The 25,464-nt window shown below is 39.7% G+C and overlaps 1 protein-coding gene across 6 annotated transcripts in view; it reads left to right on the top strand.

Annotated features, from left to right (window-relative positions):
* Positions 1 to 25,464, top strand: part of ITGB6 (integrin subunit beta 6) — a 53,000-nt gene that overhangs the window by 10,478 nt on the left and 17,058 nt on the right. The window contains exons 2-12 of one of the 6 annotated variants that reach the window (XM_076342783.1): positions 5,128 to 5,192; positions 5,642 to 5,718; positions 6,458 to 6,537; positions 9,273 to 9,477; positions 10,406 to 10,652; positions 11,518 to 11,683; positions 12,531 to 12,692; positions 13,445 to 13,540; positions 18,958 to 19,047; positions 24,125 to 24,259; positions 24,478 to 24,895. In XM_076342783.1, coding sequence (XP_076198898.1) covers positions 5,658 to 5,718; positions 6,458 to 6,537; positions 9,273 to 9,477; positions 10,406 to 10,652; positions 11,518 to 11,683; positions 12,531 to 12,692; positions 13,445 to 13,540; positions 18,958 to 19,047; positions 24,125 to 24,259; positions 24,478 to 24,895 — 1,660 coding nt within the window. In that variant the 5' untranslated portion in view covers positions 5,128 to 5,192; positions 5,642 to 5,657. Of the gene's footprint in view, positions 1 to 5,127; positions 5,193 to 5,410; positions 5,471 to 5,502; positions 5,719 to 6,457; positions 6,538 to 9,272; positions 9,478 to 9,817; positions 9,859 to 9,958; positions 10,003 to 10,405; positions 10,653 to 11,517; positions 11,684 to 12,530; positions 12,693 to 13,444; positions 13,541 to 18,957; positions 19,048 to 24,124; positions 24,260 to 24,477; positions 24,896 to 25,464 lie in introns of those variants that run through there. The other 5 variants (XM_076342782.1, XM_076342781.1, XM_076342780.1 and 2 more) reach the window with 5 other exon arrangements.

Genomic DNA, 25,464 nt, shown 5'->3' on the forward strand with positions numbered 1-25,464 from the left:
TCACTCTCTGACTTCGTCTAACAGCAGCGTGCTGCTCCGGAAATGAAAGGAGACCAGAGCATGAATCATGGCCTGAGTCATGAATCCCCAACACCCCGCTTTGCTCAGAGCTGGAGGGAGAAAATTCCTTTCCTCTGGGTGGCTCTTCGGCTCCCGCGACCCACTGGAAGGAGCTAGAGACACCCCTCATCTTCTTCTAAAGCTGCTCTCCATCGCGCGTAGCAGTGCTTGCGAACAACACCTGGAGAGGAGAGTAAGAGAGGCCTTGCATTTCCACACACCTGCCCACATCTCGGGTGGGCTCTGTGGCTTACCCTACACAGCAGTGTTTTGGTCCTAGGTCCCTAACGGGGTATGATATTAGTACACCCCAAAACTTGGGAGCTGGAGTGAAGCAGCTCAGTCACTGTACGTTCATATTTTCACTTACTGCAGGCTCTGTGTCATTTATATAGGACCCAAATGCTTACAACGGTTTCTTTGGATTGATGCCATTTTCTGTTGGAGCAATACCCATCTCTCACCATGCTGATTAACAACGAAAGAGATAGCAAATAGTATCAACTGGCATTTAAAATGTATAAATCCAGATGCATTTATTTATTTTACACAGTGATTTCATAGGTGATACTGTTGTTTTATATCTAGAAAAAAAGTAAAGTAAAAAAAAAAAAAAGCTGATTAGTCGCATTCACCATCACTCTGAATTTTCCCATTAAATGGAACTGTTCATTAGGGATTGTTGCTTCCTCTTTAAATGTTTTTGCCTGCTCTCCCTAAAGTATTGCCAGGACCTATGCTGCAGCAAAGGTAGAGACAGGACAGTCCTTCCAGTATCGTTGCAGTATTTGTGTGTGGTTTCCGTCTGTGCTGGATTGTCCTGTTTGCAGGACATTCACACTGCTATGTGGCTACTCAAATCACCTCTAGTTCCTTAGAGATGAAGCTAAGTTTCAAGCTTGGAAACTTTTTTTCAGGCTTTGTTGCTTAGCTAATTGACAGGCATCCTCTGAAACATCTGTCATTGCCGTTCTTTGGAACGGGGTCTGTCAGGCTGCCGGGGGATGTATTTCTGGGTAGACTTTTTCCGAAGAAAATGCCTTCCATTTCTGCTGGCCCAAGAGTCCGGAAGCACTTGACTGTGCAGCTACAGAACATATGTCATCTTTGGGAGAAAAGTATTTTAACCACCCATTCTGTAGACTTCTGCATATTCTTCAGTTGCTATCTTTCAGGTTATAAAGTTTGACCGAAACTTTTAAAGTCTACTTTGATTCCCCATTAGAGATCGTCAGGAGCTTTCTAGACAGATTTGATTTGGAAGCCAACCAGGGAGAGAATAAAGATGTTTCAAATGCAAAGCAACTGCCTCTGGCCTAAGGAGTGTAGCCCTTTGCCTCTTACAGATGCGTTGAGGAGGTGAATGTCACTGTATATGATGGAGAGAAGGGACACCCCACCTCACTGCCTCCAGTCCCACAAAACTCTCTGATGAAGGGCAAGAAGAGAGAAATGTCTTCTGAAGTGCAGGAGACACTTCCCCCCACCTCTGTAAACATTCTGAGAACTGTCTCAGCCTCTGACCTGTGGGACATTCAGTCTTTAAATTGCTCCATATTTTTCCAGGCTTTCAGGGTGACAGTGTGTATGAGAAGAGCGTTGGGAATTAAGAGCTGGGTTGTGTGTGAGGCTGAGATCGCTTACAAGAATTTCTCCTCCATATGGATAGCTCTCCAGCGTCTAATTAAAAGAGATTTTTCTTGCTCTGATGAGCTTGGGACATACTGATCTCCTATGTTGACTGATAAGCTTTCACTGGAGCTAACATGCCTCCTCTTCCAGGTTTTGTCTAGCACAAAAGGAATTAACTTGTTTTCTCTTGGGTTGGTCTCCCTGTATGTGTAATTATGCTACGTTAGTTCATACCCTATTTGCAGGAGAGGCTGGTATTTTTTCTGAAATGAAGGTGAGGCGTGCTTCTGTAAGCAAGCACTTCCCATTCTGGAACCTTTACAGACCCATCACCAGGCTGACTCGTGGATTCAGCTCAGTGTGCTAGAAAAGACACACCATTGTTCTAGAGAAAAAAAGCCCACTATTATTAATGAAATGCAACTTGAGTCTAACGTTTTTTAGTTTATTTCTTATTCCCTGTCCCCAACATTAGCTTGCTTTCTTTCTGTACCTCGATATTCAATGTTTGTTTCTTGCTAGTGAATTTGTTAAAAGTTGATTGGATGAACAGAATATCTTTCTGTGCTACCTTCATGTATTGTAAGTGCCAGGTATGGGGGAAAATGCACTAAAGATTTTATCCCATACAAATTTTATTATCTTTTAAAGAACCACAGACTTGCGTTGTTCAGCATTGCCCATACGGAAAGATAAACAGCTGTTTTCTGTTCCGATGTGTCATTATACCGTAACCCTGATTTAATTGAGACCGGAATTTGCTCCAAAATGAGTATGTAGTGGCTGATGAAAACAATAATAATTGCGTTCTGTCTGTACCATAAACTACCTTTTTGTTATATCTCATTGAATTGATGCCTCTAATTTGGGTGAGCAAAACAAGACTCTGTCTTACAAACCTTATAAAGAAGGGGAACTTTGCTGTCAAACCAAGCAATGCCAGGACCCCAAAGGCTTTTACACATCCTCCCCAAATCAGCATGGCTACTCCAGATTGTGATTCTGCTCTTCTAGCGTGTGTGATAGTTAAAGCCAATAAAGCATTAAATTAGTAGAGGAATTTCCTGGTCAACTTACCTTTAGATATTACACAAGATATTTGGTGACGTTTCAAAACAAGAATCATCTGTCAGCTTCCTGCCTAGGTTTTCTTGCCTTGCCCAAGATCTACTCTTGGGACATACTGTCTCCCTTCCTGGACCTCTCTTAACCTCCTGTGCCCCTACCAGTGAGTTTTTTATTCCCACTCTGTCCAGTCTTGTGAGCTTCTCATTGTGTGAGCTTTTAAAAATCAAAACTGACGTTGATTTTTCTCTCTTTTTTCCCTGTGTGTTTTTGTTGTTGTTTGTTCTGCTACTTTCTTTTCCTTCTCTGCTCTCTCCAGACAATCTGGGGAGGTCTGTTCTTAATAATTTGCAGAAACTTAGTTATTTTATTCGGGCAAGACTTATTCAGATAGTCTTTGGCAGCCATCCCATTCAGAGGCAGGCACTTAGCCTCCAGTCATGCTGTCCTTGCCAAGACCTATATAAAATATTACCACACAAGCAAATGGGGAACTGATAATTTCAAACAGAATTTGTAAGTTTTATGTAGGCTGTATTATTCACTCTCTCTACACTAAAAAGTTTGGTAACTTGAATCTAAGAATAGGCATTTGCTAATTGCCAGCTGTTCAGCTGGCTGGTCCTTAATCTGGGACACTGCTGGTGTCTGGTACCTTTTGGTGGCTGAAGGACTGCCACCAAGTCCTTGGAGCACACGGTTCAAAGTGGTGTATTACCAGGGGCTGGTAAGAGCTACGAAGTGACCTTCCACGTTGAAAGGGAAAGCACTGGGTTTTGGAGCTCCGCAAGGCTGTAGACATAGCAACAATGTTAAAGGACACGTACACAAATGTAAATTGAAAACAGGGAAATAAGATGTGTTGGATGGAGGATTTTTTTCTTAGTATGAGCAAACATTTTCAGTTGACTCCACTTCTTTTTGACCTTAGGTAGTTACAGCCAGTGTCCTCACAGAGTTGCATCTTCAGCTGAGGGAACATAATCTAATCGATGCTTTTTTCATGGCACAGGAAATTGCTGTAGCTGAACAAGTGCCTTACAAAGGACACTCCAAGGCACAGAAAGCAGCTGAAGGAGACTTAGGAATGCTGTTGTAAATAGAAATGTTAAGATACGGTTCCACAACAGCCTAAGCTGGGCTAAATACAGTCTAATATATTCCCACCTTTCCTGCCAACTCTGCCTGCCTTTCCTGCTCCCTCCCTTGACCCGGCACTGGCTCGGGAATGGGCAGCCACACAACTGAAGGGACCCACCCAGGTGAAAAGTAGCCCCCCACCTTCCCACGGAAGGTGACTGGATTTTAATTGGATCAGTTTGAATCAGCTCACTGTTTGTTTGGACATGAGTACTGAGGAGCAAAGGGGTGGGAACACAAGGGCAGGGCAAAGGTAGGCTTGACGTAATCCAGCTTGAGCTGCTATGAAACTACCCATAGACTGTGTAAATACTAGTAAAATTGGATGTGCCTGGGAATATTTCCAGGCACTAGAATGAGATTGTCCATGCTGTTAAACTGTTAAAATGCTCCCTGGCATGAATTTGACCTCTTCCAATTAACACTCTGTGCAAACAATTTCTGGGCACAATTTGGTTGCTAGAATGGTCCCAATAGGCAATTTGCAAGCATAAACTCAGGTCTTTCTGTGCCAGTTGGCCTCAATGCCCAGGAATGTTTCCAGGCATGTTGAGTTTAACTAGTATAGACCCATCCCTACCGTCACATCCTGCCCCAAGATTGCAGCTACCACCAGTTTGAAAAGGGAGGTCTGATTCTGCCAGTTCTCCCGGTGAGAGCAACCTAGTCCTTATGAGCTAACTTTGGTAGGATTTCTGACTGTAGAAAAAAAGGACATATGTTTTCAGGCCAGCAACACAACTGATGAAATTATAATTTTATGCTGCAGTGTGTAGAGTCGGTTGCAAACCCTTATGATAAGAGAGGGCTTGTCCTGAACAAATGATTTTCAAACCAGAAAATAGCAGAGCATAAAAGATGGGAAGAGATGAAATCTACAAATAAGAAATTTTATTTCCTTTAATAAGATTATAAGAAATGCATATTTTGCCTTCATTCCACATGGGGGAAAAAACAGAGATAGCAATAACTTGTTATATTGTTGTATCTGTGCTGTGGAATATTTGGCCGCTTATTACACAGAGTTAAAGCTGACATGATTTTATTTCCAAGTCAGTTGCAGAACTGAGAATGCAATTATTCCTCCTTCTACATATTAAAAAATCCACAACTGCTGCAGCATTTCCTTTTCAGTTTGCAATGTTAATAAAATAAATGTACTCTGTATCTTGAATTACTGAAGCCAGGTCCTCAATTCTCAGAAATGACTGCTTTTTGTTTTTTTCACAGTTGCCTTTACAAGTTTCCCTCTGCATCAGGAAATCTGAAAAAATGGGATTTTTACATCTCTCCAGGTATACTCACTTGGCAATCCTACGACCTGTCTGCCTAACGCACTCCCTCAGGGAACGATTAAAGGCGTTATTTTAGAGGAGCCTTTTAAGAGTTGCTGTACACACAAAAACCCTCTCTCTTGGCTGGGTTGCTCTAGGACCCAGAGCGACGGGGATTGACAGAAATCCTCACCTGAATGAATTTTCCCCTTATACCTTATAAGGAGTCCAGTAAAACAAGGAAGTGATAACCATGTTCACATTACTTTATGCACAGCTTGTCCTCTTTACCTGCCCAGGTAGCCCTTGTTTTGACTTTTATTCATGGTCTGTCCCGGTAGGGTTGAAGTTTCCTCGCAATCCGGTGTAGGTGACATCTGAAAACATACCCTCTGGGAATGTATGGTTTTTACGACATTCTACCTTTACGCGGATGATAATTAACACGCTAATATTTTTTTGTCACGCAGCCAGCACTGAAAACGAATGGGGATTGAATTGCTTTGCCTCTGTTTCCTATTTCTGCAAAGAAATAACTGTGTGCAAGGTAAGGCTCAGGGGTAGGGAGATCCATTTCAAAACCATTTTTGCATTGTTTCTTGCTTGAAGTCGATACGAAATTGTTTTCTGTCTTCTGTATTTAATCATTCCTTTCTGTTTAATAACTCCTGTTTTTTTGACAGACTGCTGTAGGGCTACCCTGCAAATTCATCTAAGATTTATGTGGTCATTACATAGCACAACACGTATCAGAGAGACAGGCATTTGAGCAATTTTGGTTATCCTAATCACTGTTTGATCCGCTGAGAAACTTAATACTATACATGTGACTGAGTGTTTCACTGGTACTTGAACAATAAATTAAAATCATGTCAAGTATCTACAGACCTGAGTGAAGCAATTTTAAGCGTATAGAGTGAACATAAATCCGTTCTTTTAATATCCCTGGTTATGTTGGCAATGTCTTACCTGCACCATACCAGAAACACTTGTAACACTTTATCAGGTGCACTGGAGAAAAAGAGTAACATGTTCTCAGTGAATGCCATCCATGAAGCATGCAAAAGTATGTTAATTGCCAGCAATTGTGGGGTTTTAATTTTTATTTGAGAGTTAATCTTCTACCAATAGAAATACCTTTATGAAGGAATTTTATCAGTAATCCTAAATATGGCTAAACTTGTGCATTTTTCACCTCCCACATTCTCTAAATGACAGGATTCTTCATAAACGGAATGATTAAATGCATTATTAATAGGCTTTTATCTTCTTGGATTTAAATTTAGGGACCTGTTCTCAGGAAAAAGCAGTGACTTGTGAAGATTGTTTGCTTTCTGGACCACACTGCGCTTGGTGTTTTCAAGAGGTAGAGTAAATGATACAAAAAAATTTCAAAGTAAGACTTGAAGTGTTTGTAGTAGCTCTGAGTGATGAAGTATTGACTTAATTGGGTCAGCCCGTGGTTTTGTAGTGCGTGCAGCACTCAGCGAAGCCTTCCTGGGGATCAAAAGTGGATTTCAATCTAGACTTTATGGTCTATTATTCATTGTTGTTGTTTTTTTTTTTTTAAAAAAAAACAACCTTCCTCATCTAAGGCAGAAATAAAAGTGCTATTAGAGGGGCTCAGGTCATCAGCCTCAGGGCTGACTCACCCACAGCGCTGATGATGAAGCACTAGACCAGACTGCATCTTACATATTACATGCCAAGCCAGACAGTGTAAACAGAAGGTGCTCCAGTTAGTTTGCATATACAAATGATTAATCTGTGGTTGATTTTAAGTATGATGACAGTGTCAGTTTTATAATTAGTATGATATAGGTGTAAGTGTTTTGGCTAAAACATTGGGCTTAAAAAAAAATCTGGATTTGTTTCCTATGTATCTGTTGCAGGCTTTCTGCGTAACCCCAGGCAAGTCACTTAACATCTCTGCTTTTAAAATTTTCACCTGTAAATGATGCTAAATAATATCTCCCTACTTCACAGTAAATATTTGAGGTCTTAGTTCATTAATGTTAGCAAAATAGTCAGCTATCACAATTAAAAACTTGCCAGAAATAATAAAGAAATAAAATAAGTCTTTTTCATGATAGTTTCTGATTTACAACTTTGCTGTTAAAAATATTTCTTGCCTTTTTGAATAGCAAAACAATACCTAGGATAGGACTAACATACTGCTTTATGAAGTAGCTGACAAAGACCAAACAGCACTTTTTTTAAAAATAAGTTTGCTAAAAATAATATAGCAGTTTGCAAAAAATGTTACCATGGGAAAAATACCCACCCACATTAGTGGGTTTGCAGTAGTTTTTATGTTTGTACTTAACATCCAAAACAGGTTTTTCTTGAAATGAAATTTGATCACATAATTTTGACTACTGTCATGTATTTTCAGAAAACAAAAATGAAACACAATTTATTGATTTTTAAAAAAATAACTGTGGAACTATTGAAAACTTCAGAGTAGTAAACATGATTTTTTCCTTTGTTCATAGGCTCATTCACTTGTTTGCTAGAGACATATCAAGAGTGCAAAAGGCGTAGGAGCTTTAGTGTCAGAGTAAACACAAGTGCCTCCAAAGAAACCACTGTTTTCTGTAGGATGAAAACACACCTTGTAATTGTATTTGAAATATGAGTTTGCCTCTTCACACGTGTTTTGAAAAGCCCGCAACTCAAAGTGTGTAACTAAAGGAGATGATATGGATCTCCCTGTGAAAGTTTTATAATGGTACATGATTTTTATGCGCGCTGTATTCAAGAAGCAGTTGGCGAGAGTTTTGCCTGAGCAAAGACATCAGATTCCGTCTGAAGAATAACAAACCACTGTTCCCATCAGGTGTCTCAACATTGCTTCCACCAAACTATATAAGATCCCTGACAATTTTCAGGCATGAAGGGTGACATTTTTGTGGAAAGAAGGGTCCCAGTTCTGGTTTTAACAGGTTTAAAGTAAATTTGTTTTGCTTTGGATGGAAAGTTTTTCAGTGAGTGAATTCAGAGAATATTTGTGGCTTAATGGCTGAACCCCAGGTGGCTTACCCAAATCTAGGAAAAAAGAGAGGCCCCATGGTATGGGCCCATGACCATCAGCCAGGAATTGAATGTTTCGATGCAGTTCTGCCGGGCATTGCCAAATGGTCAAAAGGTCTTGCAGGCCAGAGCAGTTTCCAGTTCAGGAGGCAACTGATTTTGAGGATCTAAACTCAATACATAGCTCTAGGAAATGGTAATAAGGCACAGAAGCCTCTTTGTAAAACTAACCATTAACTTCACTGCTACGCGGGGATAGTACCTACCCTGCAGCAGTGTTGTGGAAAGGAATGCATAGCAAGTGCTTTGAAATGAGTAACAAAATAAACGGCAAGCTATCCAACTGATATCGATAGGCTTGTGATTTCCTCCAGATGGGAGGATGTCAAGTAGGACACTGGGCCAAACGTAACCAGATAGACGTGGGCATGCCAGGGACCCCACTGCTGCTGGGGAGCGAGGGAGGGAGGCTGTGGTGCTCGTTGGGCACCCAGCAGAGTAACAAGGACTTGCAACCTGCTTCAGTGAACATGTTAAATCAGGGTTGAGGAGAAACAGTAGGTCAGAAAAAAACAGTGACCACTGGGTACCCCACCGTCAGTTTGTCACAAAATTTGTAGGAGTTTATTATCTGCGAGACCTCTTCTGTTATTAAATGATGTTGTTCCATCAGCAGTTCAAAACTGTTTAGGAAAGACTGATGAATTTGCGGCACAATCCTGTAATAGAAAAACCAGGGGCTCGTCAGGGCTTTGTGTTATCATTCCCAGTACTGCGAGGGGAAAGCCAAATGCAGTGAGTGGCACAATTCCCATTCCCCAACAATAGAGCAGTTTCTCCCAGGATACCAAATCGGTGTAAGTTACATTAATTATACACCTGTGTGACATGATCCATGAAGGGCAAATTAAGACTTCTGTGCCACCTAGATCTCTTTCTGCACTAGTTTGCACCAACTTGCACCTTTGTTTCTGTTCCCTGCATTGGATTGACCTTTCATCAGCCAGGTGCTGGTGGCTGGCCAGTAAATACGTTTAACTCATCCATTCCTTCTCCTGTTTGCTTTAGAATTACACGGACTCGGCTGGAATTCATGGGAGGTGTGATACCCCAGAAAACCTTTTGTCAAAAGGATGCCAGTTGAATTTAATTGAATTTCCCATTTCAGAAGTAGAAATTCACAGAAACAAGCCCCTAACTGCATCAACCCAGAAGAACAATTCTGATGTCACACAGATTTCTCCTCAAAAATTAACTCTCAGGCTGCGACCAGGTAAGTCACTCAGTTCATACATGCGGGATTTTTTTTTTTTTCAGCCAGTGTGATATGCTGAAGCTTCTCAGACTGAATGGTCTAAAAAAAATCTTGATAGAATAAAGATAAAAAACCCGTGTTGAGTCCGAAATAATCTGTTGACTCATCGGATGGAAGCTAGGTTCGACTGAGTTCAAAATACTTTCAGAATTGCTGGGTACGTCATAAAAGTAAGGATCTATTTTTTTAGTTCTTCTATTCTCTTGCCATTGAGGTGGCAGTGAGAGAGTGGAAACCCCCCCCCGCCTCTCCAGCCCTGCTCCTGTGCCTCTCCCCCGCAGGTCTGGCAAACAGCATATCTCAGAGGCAGCATAAAATCTTGCTTTGAGGATTTACAAGGTACCAGTGACATTTATGGACACACTCCAGACCTACTTTGGGGTCCTTGAGATGTGAATTTTTCCTGGAGGGAATTTGGAATAAAGAAACGTAAGAGACACCCAGTTAGGTCATATCATAGTGTTGGAACTGAGAATAAAACCTGTGCGTACACTCTGGTTTTCTTTAAATTTCTAAAGTACATGATATGTCCCATAAGCGCTACCTTTAATTTTAATTAGCTCCATGTCTAATTTTCTAAAGCTGCATAGTGCCAAAGTGATGTTCTCATATTTTTAAATTACAGCAGTCAGTTGTAAATCTATGGTTACGGCTTTACTGAAGAACAGCTTAGAAAAAACACTAGAACGGCTTTTAATTTTTCAAACCTCCTGTTTGAGATTTTAGTTGACAGAGAATTTTTTACGTGGGGTTTTTTTTGTCTACTGATGATTTGAAATACTACATAATTTTCGCCATATATATAAGTTTATGAACAACTTGGTGTTGCTCATAACTTCTATTTAGAAGTGCTGATATGTATCCCATTTTCCCATGACCTTCATAGGACATGAAGAAACAATACAGATCAAGGTTCGGCAAACTGAAGATTATCCAATTGATCTCTATTACCTCATGGATCTTTCAGCCTCCATGGATGATGATCTGAATACAATCAAAGAACTGGGTTCAACTCTTTCCAAAGAAATGTCAAAACTGACAAGCAACTTCAGACTGGGGTTTGGATCTTTTGTTGAAAAACCAGTTTCACCATTTATCAAAACTACAGCTGAAGAAATAAACAACCCTTGCAGGTAGGCAGGGAATATACCTACCTCTGTTTGCATGCCAACATTAAGTCATAATACTAATCTTTAGGATAAAATTCAATTCAGCAACCTCACTGGAACCTCTGTCCTCTTCCAGCTGTAACTGAGTCAGTTTGGGAAACAAGATTTGTTTCTTTTAGTTTCGCACTCTGATCATTATTCTGTTGAGTCTTATGTTATTTGGGGAGAGGAATCTGGGAGTGATTCTGCTTTTTAGCTTTTGCTGCTAGTTACAAATGTGCTTAATGGGTTAACAAACAGGTATGCAGAATAATTTTGTATTTTTCTTTGATTTGCTACAATATACATATATATAAGAATCTTATGACATTGCTAACCAAGCAGGTGCAAACTCAAACCCAACACAGAATAGCAGTTTCATTTACCCATCAGTGTTGTTTTCCTGTTTTTTTTTCCCGTAAGGTCTAGTGGTATCCCCCAAACCCAGGCCGCCCTAGCAATTTCCTAACCTACGTGGAGGAGAAGGTGTGCTCTGCAGCCTGAAGCAGGACTGCAGCAGCTTGGTGGTGCTCTCTGAATGTCATTGAGGGACTACAGAGCCTCATGTGCTTCTCAGTATGAAAACAAGGCACAGCAGGGAGTGCAGCAAGGACTGTACCTTGTTAATTGGCTGAATTACTCTGCTCTAGGAGGCATTTCCCAGGCTTTATGCAGACCTGTTTGCATTACCCACCTCACTGGGTGCTCTGTGATTCTCTGATGTTTTTCACTAGATCTATCTCAGACACAGAGATACATGAGCAAAGACTAAGCCAGACAGGCCTGCAAGTAGCCATTGTAGTGATTTTTCACTCCGTATTATCCATAAGCTGTCTCACTTATCTTGTAGAAGTGTACCATACGAGTGCTTACCCACCTTTGGATACAAACATGTTTTGCCACTAACAAACGATGCTGAAAAATTCAATGAAATTGTGAAAGGACAGCGAATCTCTGCTAATATAGACACTCCAGAGGGAGGATTCGATGCAATTATGCAGGCAGCTGTTTGCAAGGTAATTGAAACTTCTAGGTATAATATACAAGGTATAATATACGAGGGCATGTAGTGATAGGCCAAGGGGTAATGGCTTTAAAGTAAAAGAGGGTAGATTTAGATTAGATATAAGGAAGACATTCTTCACTATGAGGGTGGCGAGGCACTGGAACAGGTTGCCCAGAGAAGCTGTGGATGCCCCCTCCCTGGAAGCGTTCAAGGCCAGGCTGGATGGGGCTTTGAGCAACCTGGTCTAGTGGAAGGTGCCCCTGCCCATGGCAGGGGGGTTGGAACTAGAAGGTCTTTAAGGCCCCTTCCAACCCAAACCATTCTATGATCCTATGATAATATTAATTATTCTGTATGTTACCACTTTTAGTATTATAGGGTTGTATTTCAAAGAAGCAGATCATAATTTTTCAAGGTTTTTTTAATACAGTCCAAGAGCCTCATTAGTTTTGTGTGAAAATACTTTTGGCTGTATCAAGTAAAACATGCATATTGCAATATTTTAGTGTTTCTTTTTAATTGCCAGGGATAAAAAAAAAATAAAATCTGTATAATTAGTGGGTCTGTTTTCTTGATTTTTTTTTTTTAATATTTTTTATTAACTATATATAGAGTAGTAAGCAGATTGACATGAACATGGCCAGCCCATGTTATTAAACACAGGAATGGGAAGACAAAATGTTAGCCAAAGACAATGGAATGAACATCATCTCTTAAGAGATGTTGTGATGTTTTGGACACTCCCTTTAAAATTATTCCCTTCATTTATTTTGAGATGCCGTTCTCCAAATCTTTTGCTGCTTTCCTATATTGTGAGTGCAATACAGCCTGCTAAACTAATGTGTTTTAAATGACAGGAAAAAATTGGATGGAGGAATGATTCTCTACATTTGCTGGTGTTTGTGAGTGACGCCGATTCCCATTTCGGGATGGACAGTAAACTGGCAGGGATTGTTACTCCTAATGATGGGAACTGTCATTTGGACCACAATAATGAATATTCCATGTCAACTGTTCTGGTAATTTACTATGAATTTCATACAACTCTCACATTCTGGAAATTTAAAGACTAACATGAGCAACTTAGAAAATTAATGAAAGTATACCTTTATCACTGAAATGTGTAAAAGTTGGGGAATCCAGATATTTCATGTAATTATTTTATTTGTAATTTCACATTTCAGTAAAAAAAGAACAGTGTGTTTGTATGGAGTTAGGATAGATTATAACTAGGAAAAAAGAAAGCACAAATTTTGTTCCTGCTAACCCGGAAAACACATGGAACAGGACTGACTAGTACTCCCTTCTGCAGGGAAGGCAAAATTTGCATTCATCATGTTCCCTGTAAGGGTGTGAATTCAGGAGGAGTTCAGGAATTTGTAGGACACTGCTCATGTAGGACAACTTACCAGCTTAAAATTCAGTGTTCAAAAATACTGAGTATGTACACTACAGTGTTCAGTGTAGGACAAATACCCAGTTGCTCTGGTGCAGTGTTATTCTTTGGATTATAAATATCACAGATGCTACTGAGCCACGTGTCCCAGTATGGAGGCTGGCACTGTACTTTTCTCAGAGGGGATTCCTTAAAAACAAGGCGAGGAAATTATATATACTATCTTTTATTTTGTATACGTGTAGTGCCTAATTATACTATACAGAGAATACAGTGTTAATTATGATCATTTGAATGTGTGTTTCATGGGAGATAATTAGCAAGTGGACGCACATGAAAAATGGATTGATGTGGCTCTCTTCTGTTTGTTTGCAGGAGTATCCCACAATTGGACAATTAATTGACAAACTTGTGCAAAACAATGTTTTATTAATTTTTGCTGTAACAAATGAGCAAGTTCATATATATGAGGTGAGCAAACTAAAATGTTCAGTTCTCCAGTATTTGTTTTAAGGTTCACCTTTTTCACAGCTGATACAGTAATTTTAGTATTAAGGATTGAATTCTGTAAGATATTTATGTAATAAAAATAGCTAAGAAATTATGTATCAGAGAAAGGCTCTTTTACTTAGGAAGTGGTTCTTCATGTATTGATTTTGATGTTCTTAGGTAACTTTTAAATTGGATTTCAAGTTGAATCACACTAGATTTTTTTAAGTCAAGGATTTTGTATAAGGCTAGAGAAGGACAGTTGAGCCTGTTCTTACTTTTATAAGACAAGAATATATTCTGAAAAATACATTTGTCTTCATGCTCAACTCTGAGATAATGGTTTTTTTTTCAGTTGGCCTGAGAGTTTTATTGATTTGTCTTTGTTTCTGTGTCTCTTTCCAATGAGACAAATAGGAAAGTAGTGGCAAGATTAAAAATACAAAACATGATGGACAAAGTCCTCTTCCCTCATGTATCATTCCTCATGTCCACTGAAGGAAAACACGTTATTACAGGAATTTTTGACATTAGGATTCGCAGAATCCTGTTCTGTGAAGTAATTTCCTGCTCTATGAAGTCCTGTCATGGGAAATGGGAGCCATGAGAGAGGGGAGAGCAGAAGAGCAGTGGTTACAGATATGCAAAATCCATATTTTTTAATAAACTGAATATCATTGATACCTGCAGCTCCATCAGTCATCCGTGCAGGCACCTGTTTTCAGCCTCCACAGATATAAGCCCTCGTGAAGCTCCATGCTGCTTTCAGCCCGTTGGTGTTCCAGCCGTGAGCTGAGGCTGCAAGGACAGAGCTGAAAAAGGGCATTTTGTTTGCAAAGAGCTCCTTGGGTACACATCTTCCTTTTATTGCTTAACTGCTTTTTGCAGTGCATGTGAGCACAAGCCCTCAAGATAAAATAAGAAGGGATATTGGCAATTCTTATTTCCTTTTCTTTCCAGTCCGTCTGCTGGGAAGAAATCTTCATGTGCAAAAAGAAATTCTAGATAAGAATTCAGTGAGGATAATAAGGGGTTTTGCAGCCTATGCTTGGCTGCCTGGCCACATACCACTGCGTGAAGGGGGACAAGGGGGGGATAAATTGTCCCTCCAAATTTATTCAGGTTGTTTGAGAGGGAGTCAATAAGGGCGATCCTGCTGATACAATAAGCTTGCCTTTCCAAAGGAAAAACCCTCACACATCATTCCTCATTAAAAGCCAAAAGTAAAGGAATGAGAAGAAAGGTGCTCCTCTGGTGTGATAACCACATGAAAAATAGGAAAGAAAGGGTAGGGAAAAAGGTCCTATGTTACAGCAGAGAGAGCAGATGAGTCCTTGAGGTACTCACCAGTATGATGGTTTCCTATTTCTGTCCTCTGTATAACCCAGGGAAGACTTCTCAGTGCTTCTCTGACTGGTTCCAGCTGTAGAGTTCTCTCGAGTAACACTAATACTCCAGGTGTTTGACAAAAGTTACAAGAGTCACGTCTTTCATAAACTGATTCTCAGATTACAGTCTTGACAAGGGAGGAAACACTACATCTTGGAGCACTGACTGCCTGGCTTTTTTAAAGACTTGATTGAATACTGAGCTGAAGCGTGAAAACTTAGATCAACAATAGTAGAAGTCAATCACTTACAAATGCAGTGGGATTCTATAGTCATAGCATAGATTAGTTAAAATTTGTGCATTAAAACCCATTTACTAGATCTCATTATTGCTCAACAATTTCTTAATAGGGGTCTAATTAATGACAAGTGAATTTTTTTCACTGATTTTAATTGGAGCTGCATGAATAAGAGCTGTTCTAGGAGGTAGTTTGGAAGTATCTCTTTGATTTACAAAGCTTTATTTTGTCCAAAGAAACTTTTCTCTTACTGATGACATTATATTTTCCCTTGGAAATTGCCGGTGGTCACCCTCAGAGTTGGCCAACAGTGTTCTTATCAGGGGTTTTCTATTTCAGTATCCCTGTGTCGGTGCTATACCAGTAGGGCACCCTTTGTTCACTGGGAACACTAAGCGAAGATTTATAGCTAACAAAAAATGCAAGCCATTGTTAACCCAACTGGGGAATGACTTGTTCTTGTTACTTTCTTTGTTAGGGAAAAAAAAGGGTGACTATCTTCTATCTTGTAGGATATATAGTAATCCCATTGAATATATTCTATCTGCTGCTTTCATCTTTTCAATACTGCTTTCTGCACTTATTTGAATAGCTATAGTTGTTACGGTCTGCTTTCTATCCTGTAGGTGATGTGGAAAATCAGTCAAAGCAAGTACAAAAATCATATATGTCTCACAGTGCAGTTTTTCCACATTACAGTATACTTTCAAGGGTATATGTAGGACCTGCAAACAGGACAATAGTGTCATGTTTTGATCTGTGTGATTCAAATTTGTAATATAAATGTAAATAACCAGGTATCCACGCTTAAGAATGTAAAAAGAACAAAGCGAGACAATGAGAGTTATTCCCATGTTAAGGCCACTGCTCAGGTAGCCTGGAAGAGCTGGGAGAGGACCCTAAAGTGGCACTTGGGCACCACCGTTAAACCACTCTTGTCTTGGTGTTTTACTTACTTCTTTTTAAAAGCCTCAGTGATGGAGATTCTGCAGTCTCCCTCAGAAAACCCTCCCAAACTTAATTATCCTTTGAGGTGGAAAGCCTCTCCCCAAATATCTCATCTCAAATCTACTTGAACTCAGCATCTAATTATATCAGTCCCCAAAATTGACCACTGCTATTTATAATTCAGTTCTTAGGGACAAGCGTACATTAAAATGACTGTGAGGACTTAGAAAGCACCTCTTTAAATAGACTTGATAGATTCCATTAGTATTAAGTGCAGTGTTCAGACTGTCAGATATATATTCTATATTTCTAGCCCTGTATAATCCGCAACAATTTAGCCCAAAATAATTCAGTCATTTAATATGCTTGATCCTCTTCAACTGAATTTTCAGTTTATCCACTTAGATGTATGTGTATTATTATCTAACACACAAATATTACGGATTGCACAAGCACAGAATACGTATGCTTGTAACATAGCTGGTGTTAGTTTTGATCCTTCCATGCAACCAAACAGCTACTGCACAGCAATCTAAAAGAGGGGGAAGGTTTAGGTCTGATGCTCTCCCTGACCACAAGAACTTTAAAAACAGTCACGTGGAAACATTTATGACGCCACTCAAAATTAAAGGCAAGAGAGGGAAGGAAGTTCCTCACACTGAGCCCTAATAATTTGCGATTATTTATAAAAAGGAATTTTTTTCCCCCCAAAGAGGTCTTTTGAAATATATTCACGTGTCTAACTTTTTGCATCATTAGTCTCAGCTGAGTCTTACCACAGCAGCAGGGAATGTTTTTATTCTATAAAAGCTATTCATTTAAAAAACATCTGTGAATATTGCAATAATAATGATATTTTGACAAACCGTATAAAGCCTATTTTGGTATAAAAGAAAACAGCAGTCTTTAAGGTTTCATGAGGTAGTTATTATTATTGTTTATATTATATGTTTTCAAGCAGAATTCCTTAAAATTTATTCAAATTTGAATGAGGGGAAAGAATCCCTCTTTCATCATGACTAAGCAGCACTGCTGTTGAAACAGAAACTGCTCTTTTTTGAACAAATTGTTGCTTTTTATGTCACAGGAGAATACAGCTTGAAAATTGGGGTTTTCAGACTGCATTTCACTGCTGAAAATTGAACTAAAAATACTCAGTCTCCACACTTCTACAGAATTTCAGATTATTTTTATAAATTTGGCATGACACTCTATTTATGATGAAAATTCTTCTCTCATTTACACTGCTAAAAAATTAGACAAAACCCCACTGAACTCAAATATATAATTGTCAAATTTCGCTAACATGAATCAGAGTACCTCTATAAAAAGGCAGTTTACCTTTTAATGAATATTTGCTAAAAGACTAAATTCCATGACATTCTTTGGATGTTTTATGATAGTAGCACTCCAGAAGCATCAGTCTGCCTCATCTTGTTAATGGTTAAACAGCAATATTTGCTAAAAGGTAGGGTTTAACCAATGGACTGGAGATACACACTTAGACTAGGCTTGCAACGTCATCCTTGTATCACCATGCAGAAAATTTTTGTTCAAAGAGGAAAGATAAAACGAAGTCTTCAGAACAGTATATCCCTGCTGTTTGTTTTGCATGCCACAGGTTAAAGGGTGCTATACTTTAAATTCCAGGTTTATCATCTCCCAAAAGGTCCATGTGTACAAAATGCAGGGTTTCAATATTCGAAGAATCCTTGAGAGAGCACTAATCACAGGAAGAGTCAGGAATGCAAAGTCACCAGCTGTAACATAAAATGCAGTTAATCCCACTGATTTACAATAGCACTTTAGGAATGTAATGAATGATAAGTATTCCATACATAATATATAAAGTAATCACAGGGCTTCTGGAGATATAAAGTATAAGAGGGACATAAGGGTATCAAATTATCCATGTTTATCAATAGCTCTCTGGAATATTTTTAATTAAAATAACAGCATTGATATGATAAATTGCAAAGGAAAATGAATGCTACAATGTGTGTTTTTAATGATGAACACTTATTTTCCAAAAGCATGGGTACAAGCAAGAGAAGTTCATGTAGTTAATAATCATGCAAGATAAATTTTAATTGAGCATATTTAAAATCTAGCTGCTAGATGTCATGTTAGTGTCACAATGCAATTTAATGCAAAAAGAAAAGAAAACTTACCACTGAAATCAGTTGTTAAATTGGCACTATATTATTAACAGAAAGTCAACATACAATCAGTCATAGCCACAGACCACTGGGATACATGTGGGGTGTTACATCAATCATAAACCAGCAGCAGTTTTTTAAGGGCCTTTGTTCAAAGTTCTTGTAGCCCTTAGTTTAAACGTCTTAACTTCTGTGCCCTCACTAATCAGAATTCAAGATGCTCAGTTGCTTGCAAAGATAAAAAAAAAAGTGACTGCTGTTATTGAACGTAGAGTCCAAGACTCTCAAATAGTACAGCAACAGTAGAGCAGCTGAATCTGGTTTTGGTTATTTTTATTAAAGAAAACCACAACTGTTGATAGAATATATCTTCCTTCTAAATTTAAAAAATTATAGCTGAAAAATACTATAGTATCAAACTTCCAAGCACACAGAGGTGATTTAGCAAGATGTGTCCCATTAGTTTTCAGTGAAACACTTCTCCATAGGACTTTTTCAATAGGACGTGTGTCATTGAGTCTGCAAGGGTCCTTGACAACGTCACTATTATTTATTTTAGTTGGCTCCAGTATATTTTATTCTTTTCCAGATGGTAGCTCCTTGTCACCTACCTTGTCACTTAGCCTTATTTTTTATGCTTTAAATTTTTCTTAATATATTTTCAGAGCTATGCAAAGCTTATTCCTGGAGCTACTGTTGGCCGACTACAGAAGGATTCTGGAAATATCCTCCAGTTGATCATTGCTGCATATCAGGTAAGGTAGTTATAATTTTTGTCTATGCATGTCTATATTTTAAAAATTAGCTTGCGATTTGATAAAAACAAGTGTCTTTGATTCTTTTTCTGCACTGATTACAAGAACATCATTTTTTTTTATGCTTAGGTGCTGACCTTAACAGGAAAAGCTTTGTTTACTCTGAGGATTAAGTGAGCACAGAAACAGTAGTTTTATTTATAATTTATGCTTATTCATCTCTACTGAAATGAACTATAGAACTGTATAGAACTATATCCAGTTTTCATGGTTTTCCAAACAAAATTCCTGTAACGTTCTGTCATTCCTTACTTGTGCTGGAATGCTAAATTCACATCAGTCTCTCGTCTGTCTTGCCTTCTTCATAGTCCTTATTTCACACCTACTCCTAAGCCTTCTTTACTATAGGTATTCAGCTCTCCCAGTTCAATACTTCTACGTGGACTCAACTCTCTTCCCACCGGTAGCTGTCACCAGAGCAGATGTACGATTGCTCTGCTGGAATATCTGGGGAAAAAAGCACTATCATGTGCTCAGTGCTCTTCTCTGCTTTAGCAATTTGATGCTGCCCCTGTGAGGCTGTTCTGAGGTTTTTAAAAAGCAGAACGCAGGAGCCGAAATGGGTTTGTTTAGATAATACCAAGACTTGAATGCGTTTGTTTACATTACACCAAGAAATACTGTAAAGATGACAGGAACATAAACACAGCGCTGCTCTTCAGATCTTTGTTTGTAAAATGCATCCTGGCTGCCTGGCTCTCTTCTTTCAGGGGAATGTTTTTAGACTGCTTTACATGTCTTTACACAGATGTGCTGATATACTATTGATTTCCCTCTTCTCTCTCAGCCCCTTTTTATTAAAAACCTGCTCTACCAGTTGGCTACAGTGCAAAATAACTCTTTGCAAAGAGCTTCTCTTTCTTTCCTTACATTTTCTCTTCCTCCTATCAACTGAACAAGACAATCATCATTATGCCCAAAATTATTTTGGTCTTGATGATAGGAAAGCAAACCAAATTCTTCTAACTCTTATAAAAGCAATACAATTGGTGAGTTATGATTTTTTAAAATGAAATACAAAATACCAGAAGATTCTCTATACTGTGGAAAATTAAACAAGCAAAGAACTTTAAGGTTAATCTTGGGAGTCTACGCATTGTAATAAATAGGGGGGGAAACCTTTACATGAGCAGAGCTATTCCTAGACATTCAGTAGCACCAGGATTTCACTTCTGGAGTCCAACCTGTTGTTAGTCACATCTGGTTCCTATCAGGATTCCTTGAGGCTGGCACTCTAACGTATAGACAGAGGTTCCTACATTTAACAGCTGAAATACCATTTTGTTGTCCAGTGAGTAATGGAAAAACATAAAATAATTGTTCCAGTGCTGTGTCCTGGTGCCTTTGCTGTAACATTGTGTTAAGTGCAGAACGGCGCTTCCTCTAACTGCAGTGTCACGGCACCTTCCGCCTTGCTGGAACACTGGAAGGGTGGAGAGTTCATCCTTGCCTCTTCCCCTTAGTGTTACTGATTGTCTACGATTTTTTGTTTCCTAATCTCCTTTTTGAACCTGCTGAAATTTTCAGTCTCCATTGCCTTCTGTGGCAAAAAGGAGTTCAGTTGCACTGTGTCAAGATACATTTTTCTTTTTCCCATTTTAAACTACTCTCTACGCTTTAAAGTTTCACTGAGTGCGCCTTAGTTCTGATGTTGCAGGGTTTGGTGAATAACAGCTCTGTGTTCACCTTATCTTCATGTCTTCATGATTTCATAATATTTTATCACTGAGATACCTTCCACCCCCATAACCTTCTCTCCAAATTGGACAATCCTAGCCTTTTAAGTCTCTCCTCAGCTGCTCCATCCCCTTGGTGACTTTAGCTGATCTTCTCTTTACCCTCCCTCACTCCAGTGAGTCCTTCCTGAGATGTGGAGACCAGAAGAGCTTGCAGTAAGCAAGACAGGGCACGCTAAGGTTTATACAGAGGCAAAATGATGCCTTCTGTCTTGTTCTCAGCATCCTTGCTTGTGATGCCCAGGACATTGTTGGCTTTTTAGCTGCTGCGTGCTTTGAGCAGATCGTCTCCCAGAGCTGTCACTGGTGACCCCGGTGCAGCTCCTGAGTTGTTTCGGCCGGTCCCAGGTTCAGCCATGGGCAGGGTTTGGAGGGGGCTCTGAGCTCGGGGCTTGCTCCCCTCACGTGGCGGCAGGAAGGTGGCTGCAAGAACAGCGTTCCTGCCTTTGGGCCATAGCTCGTCATGTCCTCATTCAGGTACGGCATGTCTGGACCATATGCCAGAGTTGCTCATAGGTTCTTAAAATCCCACATACTTTTCAAGATGTACAAAGTGTACATGTACCAACATGTCACACTCAAAATTTCCCAGAACCCATTTTATTACACTTAACCTTAAAGGTTAACAATCTTATTGCTTCATGATTGAAAATCTTCCAAGCAGGAAACACTGAAAACCACCTTATTTGACGTAAGTGAAGACATCTGAATTTTTTTGGACTGAGAAGGGGGAAATAAGGGTTAAAAATCACATGCAAAACAGAAGATCTAATTCCATTTTTGTCACAGCCCTCTCATGATACTCTCAGCAGTGTAAGTCAATGCATGGTGTCTCTGTTTCTTTACCCACAAAATACAAATAAATAACTCTTTGTCTCCCAAAAGTAGAGTTAGGCTAAATCTTTTAACACTTTTAAAGTGCTTTTCAGTCTTCGCTTGCTGTACAAACACAAGGTTTGCTAATACCATTCACCATGTGTTGCTATCTAAAAGCTTCAGAGAGGAAGTAAGCAAGTAAAGAAAGTCTGAGCTGTCAAAATATTTGTTACAAGGAGTTCTCGTGTTCTTTCCAAGTATGATTCATTTTCTTCTGTAAGCATATTTCTGCCTGCTTTGTTTAACATTGAATTCTGCATAACTTTGTATTGCAGAGCTGTAGGTTAAAATGCATTGTGACAGATATCAGGCCGTTTGATTAAAGTCATTCCAGGATTTTAAAATTTCAGAAAAATTCCACTCTGTTTTTCAGTGCTTGGTTCTTTCACTTACAGGAAAATAAGACCAAAGAAATAATATATTAAAAAAGGACAGGTAACACAAGGGCACGAGTTTGTAACACTGCCTTGTCTGTTGTTTCATTCAGAAAATTTTTGAACCACAAACATTTCTCTGTGAATGGCTTAAAGCTCACTAAACTGTCTGCTATTTGTCCCCAAATTATGGCCAGGCAGCTCAGGAGATTTAAAACACCATTAGAAGTCCTCACAGATATTAAGATCTAAGAAGCTGGAGTTTGTCACAGTTTATGCATTCATGTTCACTGGCATAACATGCGTATGTTGACCTCTCACAACAGCAAGGCATGTTCATAATGACCCAGCACAGACACCAGGATCCAAAGTATTACGGCTTGGTGTTCAGCAGCATTTAATTTTCTCTCACGGTTGCACTCTATTTGGGCCTCGTAGTTTTGCAGCTGGTGGAAGAGGGACTATTTGGTGATATTTTCTGTGACGTTAGCGCATACCAACATCCACAGTTTTATTAGAGGTTTGCTATATTTGGTCCTTTTGTGAGAGCCCAGCTATTGCAAACAAATTATTAATTAAGGATCTCTGCATTGTTTCAATAGCAACATAAGCACCTAACTCTAAAACAAATGTGAAGGGATAACTGGACACATCCAGAGCTACCAAGGTTACTAACCTGGTGCCCAGGGCACAGTTTTACTGCTCTGGCTGTGTGCTGGAAAGAGCTCTGGGTATTACGTGAATGTGTCTTGCATGGTATGTTGCTGTCCTTTAATAAAGTGCTTTGGTTTACTGACAAGGTTTTCCAAATGAAAAGACATTAAAAAAACCCCCCACCAAACACAACTCTAAGACAAATTTCCAGGGAATCCAGGACATGTACAAAGGACAGGGAGTTGCTGTCTATGCAGGTTTATACCTATTCTACTTTTAGTGTGTTTTACCCCACCAGACCTTTACTCCAGTGAGTCAACCTGATGCCTTTACTATAATGACTCACTGAAGTAAGGTCAGCAAGCTCCTCATGCTCTGATGGAAGGGCAGGGGGTATTTTGTAAAGCAATTAAGCTTGCAAGAGCACAAAGCCAAGTCAGTGAGACTTTTGCACGGCAATTGCTAAGGTACTTTTGAAAAATTTCCATTTACTGATCCACAGTCCAATGAAGTCATAGGGTATTTCCCCATGGTCTGCTATAGACTTTGGATTAAGGCTAAGTTGTGTAAGCAAAGTTGCTATAAAATATTTTAAAGAGTTAAATATAAAAACCTGGTATGAGAGAGTTCAGGAAGTAAGTTTTTCACTTAATAAATGAAAGTTTGATTGAACAAATCGATTTGAGAAATGAGAACGTTGTTGAATACAACTTGAAATAGCACTGACAGCTCATGAAGCAGGAATTTCCATCGGGAGAAGAAAGGAAGGGAGTGAGCCCCTTGGCTGCAGGAGCTCACCGTGGGACTCGACTCTGGCTCTGGTCCTGGAAACATCGGGCTAACTCACGGAGGCCCCGCACTGAGGCAAAACTGAGCTCAGAGCCTGCCCTGCCGTGAGAGAGATTGTGAGGTTTGATTCTACCAGGAGAGATAAAGAGGGAGCAATATTGACATAAGCTGGCTAATCAGGAAAAGCCCAGTACTAGCAATGCAGTCAGGGACACAAATCCATTCCTCAGTAAGACCAGAGATAAAGGAAAACCTGTATCAGTCAGCAGAGCACTTAGTGATGAAAGATGATTTAATAAAAGACTGAATTTATTCTCCTGCAAGGGCAGGAAATAAGCCCCATGATAGCGGATATTAAACTGATACCACCATTGCTTTCCACTGAAAGATGGTTCTGTCGGCACTTGCTTTGTTTTGCTTGTTCCCCATTTTTCTTGCAATAGAGAAGTCTGTAAGTAAAGTGCCAAACCCATGAATTTACTCCTGTGTACGTCGGGATAAGTTACAGTCCACATTACACAGATGTGGAGCATTAGCAGCGCTTGGCAGTGTTATCACTCCATTCATCTCACGCCTTTTTCCTTTAAGGAGCTGAGGTCCGAGGTAGAGCTGGAGGTCTTGGGAGAGACAGAAGGGCTCAATCTCTCTTTCACGGCCATCTGTAACAACGGGACCTTTTTTCCACATCAGAGAAAATGCTCTCATGTGAAAGTGGGAGACACAGTAAGTAAAGAACAAATTCTCAAAAGACATGAAGTCCAGAGAATTTAGGACACCAAGGTAGAGAGTTTGCTCTTTATTAAATAATCTTCCTCCAAACAAGTCACAAAAAAGCAGGCGGTATCTACGTACCTCTTGTTCTGTCCTCTGCATGTGCTTCCAGAGTACCCTGCAGAGCTACGTGTGCTGCGGCTCTGAACAGCCACCATGTTCTCTTCCAGGTCTCTTTCAATGTGACCGTAAGTCTCTCCTCTTGTGAAAAAAACAGAAGGCATATTGTGATAAAACCAGTGGGGCTCAGTGACACGGTGGAAATCGAACTATATCCCCAATGCAGCTGCAACTGTCAGGCAAAGGCCGAGATGAACAGCCCAAAATGCAACAAAGGGAAAGGATCGTTCGAGTGTGGGGTGTGCGTCTGCAGCCCGGGGTACGTGGGGCCACGCTGCGAATGCGACGAGGGCGCCCTCGGCACCAGCTCCTGCAAGGGCTCGGCAGAGCAGAGCTCCTGCAGCGGGAGAGGCGACTGCTACTGCGGGCAGTGCGTTTGCCACCCATCCCTGTACGGAAAGGTGTATGGGCCACGCTGTGAATGCGATGACTTCTCGTGTGTGAGACACAGAGGGCTCCAGTGTGGAGGTACGGTCCCTTGACGCTATTTTTAGTGTCTGCAGTTTAGAGCTTTATTGTCTCACTCTTAGCTATGAGCTTGTGAATCTATATTTCCATCATATATTCAGTTGCAATCAATTCTGTATGAAGTGTAATTAACTATTTCTGAATGATCTTCAGACTTAAAACAAGAAACAATTTTTAACCCTGTTTTCAAATTTAAAAATGAGACACCTTTAACCACTCCATAGCTAGTCTAAGTTGTCATGGCTTTATTGGAGCGTATCAGCTACTGGGTCAGACTTTTAATGACTGTAGATGATTGTAGCTCCAAGGAAGTTTAGGTAAGAATATTGACATACATTGCTGTTAGCCAGTGTACAATTTCATTCTGACACAATTATGAAAGCATAGCCATCTTAATTAATTACTCTTAATTCATCACTTTTAGGATAATTCTGATATTTTTATGATTTTAACCCAGTAACCTCAATGATTCTTTGTTTATCTTAGTAAGCGGCAATCAGAATTTGAGAACTTGTATTTATAATTTTTTTCCTGGGCTATACCATTATAAATCAGAAGTGATTCTATTG

This window comes from Aptenodytes patagonicus, chromosome 6 (genome assembly GCF_965638725.1).
Source record: "Aptenodytes patagonicus chromosome 6, bAptPat1.pri.cur, whole genome shotgun sequence".
Classification (NCBI taxonomy): domain Eukaryota; kingdom Metazoa; phylum Chordata; class Aves; order Sphenisciformes; family Spheniscidae; genus Aptenodytes; species Aptenodytes patagonicus.